Consider the following 4935-nt stretch of genomic DNA (forward strand, 5'->3'; position numbering starts at 1 on the left):
TAAAGAAACGTCGCCACTGCTGTTAAAACACAAATGAAATGCTTTAACTAACGAATCACGTGATGTGTGCAGATGTTGAAAGTGATTCCTTTGTTTCAAAAATGTCAATCAAAGGTTTACTAATCCTGTCACTGGCAAGGACACCTGCAGCTAAGATCCATTAAGATAATTGCTTAGCGGCTTCAACAATAGCGAGCCGTTCAGGTTCGTCATCTTCCGTCATTAACCCGAATTATATCGGGCAACTTAAGGAGGCTATACACGATGGGTTAATCCTCAAAGGAGTAACCATGCATGCCTGATTTTGAGTCATTCCTGGAAGTGTGTGGGGGAAAATTTAACAGTTTCGGCGAACTGTACCGACTACCTATAAAATTTAATCCATGAATTTATTTGGTAGTAAAATCGACTTGCCATTGATCTTTCGCTGATAATTGATTCTTTTTAACATAATCTATAGCCCAAGATTTCTCTTGAAATAATTTTGTGATCTGAAATAATTCCATTAAAAAATTATTCATATGAAAAATTAATTTTGCGATCAGTGCTACCCAAACCACTACTACTACTATTTACACCATAGACTTCTATGCATACTTTTTTCCCGCGAGTTTTAATAGAATTTGTTGCCAATAAACATCAGTGGCGTAATAATAAACACAATGGAGTAGCGAACGTAACTGCACCTGGGCCGCGACACTATATTGGCGCCCCCCTCCCCTCCCCCTCCAGAAACAAATTTTGTTTTTCTTGGAAATCATTTGGCTCCCCTCTGCCAGTGGCGCCCGGGGCAAACTGCCCCACCCTCTGCTGAGAGGTTTTCTTCGTTTGTGAACGATAGGAAATTCTGAAGTTCCTCAAGGCCAGGCAGCCTCAAAGGATTAACCCAGGGGTGGCCAACATGAGGCCCGCGGAGCTAGGTCAAATGAACATAAATGTTAACTTTATTGTTCATATCACCAAATGAACATTAGAAGAGTTAAGAAGGTTTGGAAGAGTTCTATGAAACGTATTTGGACAAGGATAAATATCCTGCGTTTTACAAACATGCTCTATCGATGGTTTCGCTATGTGGAAACACTTATGCATGTGAACAACTTTTTAGTCTCATGAAATCATCTATCAATATATAAATATCATCTATCGAGTGTACACTTTAATGAAAACTGTTATCGCTTATAGACTTAGCTATAAATTCGAGTTTAAAATAGTAATTTTGAATGAGTTTTTCAAATTAAATACTGTATAAAAATGACCAAGTGTTTAGCCTACTGGATATTGTGTACGTAAATGTAATACGAGCAGGAAAATGTAAACAGAAAAGAATGAACAGTTTCAATGTTTTTTCACCATAAATTTAATAGTTACTTTTACAATTAATTTGTCATTTTTTTAGATAAAATAATGAGCAAATAACAAAATTTCTATTAAAATCTGTAGGCGTCCAGAACTTCTAAGAGGTGTTTACGAAATGGGATTCAATGCGCCATCTAAAATTCAAGAAACAACACTTCCAACGTTACTTGCGAATCCGTAAGTAAATTTACTTTGGTGATTTATTTAAAAATCTGTAGTTTGCAGTTATAAAGTATATATTTTTCCAATATTTTTGCTATAAAACAGCCCTCAAAATATGATTGCTCAGTCTCAGAGTGGAACGGGGAAAACGGCCGCTTTTCTGCTGGCGGGTTTAAACCGAGTTGATCCGGATAAGAGATTTCCACAGGTAATTTATGTTAATTGTTTGTTTTTAATATTATTTATAACTCCAGCTACGAGTATAGAAGTTGTGATACGTGGCTAATAAGATGGTATCCAATAGACACATCACGAAGATTATCAGCATTATATTCAAATAAAGTAAATGAAAAGCTAAAAAATATATCTAACCAACCCTACAAAGAAAGATAAATACCGTATATATATATTAATCTTGTGTTATATTTTAAGACTTTCTAATGAAACAGAAAACGTGGTTAACTCGTTTATGGGTCATCCTGCATATTTGAACGTATTTAAAATAGTTCATTTTTAGTTTGTTTTATTACATTTATTTTAATTGATATACGAAATACGTTTATACATTAATTAATTTTATTTCGATTTAGGTCATAATCCTCTCGCCAACCTACGAGTTAGCAGAACAGACCGCATGTGTGGCGAAGCAAATGGCTAAATTCTGTTCAAAGATTGGAATTCGTCTTGCAGTCAGAGGAGAAACACGTAAGTCTTATTTTAGAATTATCATCTTTGTTTCGATAGTGATCCATCAAACAGCGTCTTATTCGTGTTTCACACATGTGTTTCCCTCTATACGAGCGATGTATGCTGCTCACTATTAGAACAGTATTATATACATTTAAAGTTTAAGTTTACAAAAAGAAATTGCATAATTAGGCTGTCACTGTATGGTTGTAGAAGAGCCGCTTGTGGCTTGCAAGCCTGTTTAATCACCTATCGTTTCCTTATACTACCTACTTTCAGTTCCGAGCCACGATATTTTTGTGCATTGTTAAAAATTGCTTACTTTCTGTTTTAGTGGCTAGAGGTGAAAAGATATCGGAGCAAGTTATCATCGGAACTCCCGGAAAAGTTTTAGATTGGATCTTAAAATTCAAATCCTTCGACGTCAAGAAAATTAAGGCGTTTGTACTGGATGAAGCGGATATCCTGATTGTCAACCAAAATCGTCACAATCAATCGATCCGAATTTACAAGTAAGTTACGTTATTTTAACGAAATCCTTCCGCCTAAAATTAACAACATTCTTACCTAGAACATTACTAGACATATTTTAAAAATATTTCACGCGATTGATTGATCCGAGAATCAACGGCTTATCTCTTTAACAGACAACTTTCTGCCGAGTGCCAGATGATGATGTTTTCTGCAACTTACACCGACGAAGTTATGGATTTTGCCGAAATTATTGTGCCTAATCCGGTTGTTTTGCGGCTGAAGAAAAAAGACGAAAATCTAGAGAACATCAAACAGTATTACGTGGTGTGCAGAAACCCCGATGATAAATTCACTGCCTTAGCAAACATTTACGGAGTTTTATCTATTGGCCAGGCTATTATATTTTGCCAGGTAAATTTTATTTATTTATTAATGTATGTTCTAAATCGGTAATTGCCAATGGCTATAAGGATACTAAATTGGTGAAAAATTAGAAGGGAATTTAGCTGTTATTTAACAACTTTCTGTACTTAATTATTAGCATTGTTTCTTATGCTTTAGAACATGACTGCATTATTTATTATTAAGACATAAGAGGCAAAGAAATGAGAAAATGTCGATTAAATGTTTAATTTTTTATGGTAAAAACTTTAAATTTTAAATTAAAAACTTCAAATATTTCAGACAAGACTTACTGCATCTTGGCTAGCCGAGAAAATGACAAGAGAAGGACACGCAGTTGCCCTTTTATCTGGCGACTTGTCGATCGAACAGCGAATTGCCGTTCTCAACAGGTTTAGAGATGGAAAAGAAAAGGTCCTTATTACAACCAATGTTTGTGCAAGAGGTATGGAAGCATCTTTTTTCTGTTTCTTCTGGTTAATTAATGAGAATTGCATTAACAAAATGCAAACTTTTCCATAGGTATCGATATCGAACAAGTTACTTTAGTGGTAAACTTTGATTTGCCAGTCGATCAGAAAGGCAATGCGGATTGCGAGACTTATCTTCATAGAATTGGCCGCACGGGAAGATTCGGAAAATGTGGAATTGCCATAAACATGGCGGAAGGAGAAAGATCGATGAAGATCTTGGAAGAAATTGAAAACTGTTTCAGTACGTAAAATCTGATGATTACATTCGTTTCCTCGTTCGAATTAAATTGCAACATTGAGAAAATGGTGCAGAAAATCAAATCTTTTCATTTCTATACTTTGCACATATTCGAGGATATTTTTATTTTTACGCCGTTAAATGAATTTTAAAAAATATCATCATTTAAAATTTAGTTTAAAGCGGGAAGTAATTGCGAGTTCGATTCTGCAACCGGTTTTGATTTTCTAACTTAGTAATTAGATAATATTTAAGTTTAAAACAGGGCTGTGGAGTCGCGTAAAAATCTACCGACTCCGACTCCGACTCCACAGCCCTGGTTTAAAGCCGACAAATATTCTAAAGGCGAAGGATTTTCTGTTTCAGAGCTGAAGATCAGCCCATTGGATGCCGAAGACGTGGACGAAATCGAGAAAATCGAAGACGATTAAGTCGTAAATGAGGAAAACGTTTCCGGCCGTAATTAATATTTTGCATAATTTGTCAACTTGGAAAATGAAAATCGGTTTACGAAAAAGGTTTTCGTGGAATTTTGCTGTGTAAAATAAATATGAAGGGTAATCCTGAAGGTAAATTCCGCGAGTTGGGTATTTACTGTATGGTTTCTTTTGACGTCGGATTTCGATGTTTAATTTGATGAAAGCATACCGAGTTTTAATTTATATGTAATTATCAGTAAACAGATAAGAGCAATGATTATTTTAGACTGTTTTATTATTGTTTTCTCCAGAAAGTGCCTGGAGGGTTTCTGTGAAAGTGGCAAATATTTNCCGACTCCGACTCCGACCAGGGGCGGACTTGTTACCGAAAGATACCCGGAAATTCTGATGTCATCACGTGACCTCAGAATAAAATATTTAATAAAAAGAGTTCTAATAAATATAGAACTTTTTATTTCAAAGCTAAAAGTCTCCTCTAAGTAATATATAAATATGTATTCGATAATTTTTACTTTTTCGGCTGTTATATATAACAGAGGATATATAACAAAGTGTAGCGCTCGGTCAAAAAATGACCTCTCCCAAATTTTTACATTTTTGGACTAGAACACCTTGAAATTTCGAGTTAATTAAGCAAATGTTTCGAGGTTTTTTCTATATGTGTAGATGTTAGACTGTGTGGGGGGCAGTGGCGTAGCGTGGT

General features: G+C 35.1%; 1 protein-coding gene across 1 annotated transcript; it reads left to right on the forward strand.

Moving 5' to 3' along the window:
- Positions 1–1423: 1423 nt before the first annotated feature.
- On the forward strand, positions 1424–4545 carry LOC111640948 (DEAD-box helicase Dbp80-like). The gene is made up of 8 exons (XM_023387038.1): positions 1424–1533; positions 1624–1726; positions 2109–2223; positions 2540–2717; positions 2853–3090; positions 3364–3526; positions 3604–3795; positions 4159–4545. Exons 1-8 carry the CDS (start codon positions 1472–1474, stop codon positions 4221–4223), a joined length of 1116 nt encoding a protein of 371 aa, XP_023242806.1. The 5' UTR covers positions 1424–1471; the 3' UTR covers positions 4224–4545.
- The last annotated feature ends 390 nt before the right edge of the window (positions 4546–4935 follow it).

The sequence above is a fragment of the Centruroides sculpturatus genome, unplaced genomic scaffold (assembly GCF_000671375.1).
Source record: "Centruroides sculpturatus isolate CEXI.00-Female unplaced genomic scaffold, Cexi_2.0 scaffold1461, whole genome shotgun sequence".
Classification (NCBI taxonomy): Eukaryota; Metazoa; Arthropoda; class Arachnida; order Scorpiones; family Buthidae; genus Centruroides; species Centruroides sculpturatus.

Bases quoted from the DNA above. Each gene is read 5' to 3' on its own strand.
- LOC111640948 (XM_023387038.1), top strand. From the start codon at position 1,472: ATGGGATTCAATGCGCCATCTAAAATTCAAGAAACAACACTTCCAACG. The intron at 2,718-2,852 runs GTAAGTTACGTT...TCTCTTTAACAG, and splicing joins CAATCGATCCGAATTTACAA to ACAACTTTCTGCCGAGTGCC. The intron at 3,091-3,363 runs GTAAATTTTATT...CAAATATTTCAG, and splicing joins AGGCTATTATATTTTGCCAG to ACAAGACTTACTGCATCTTG.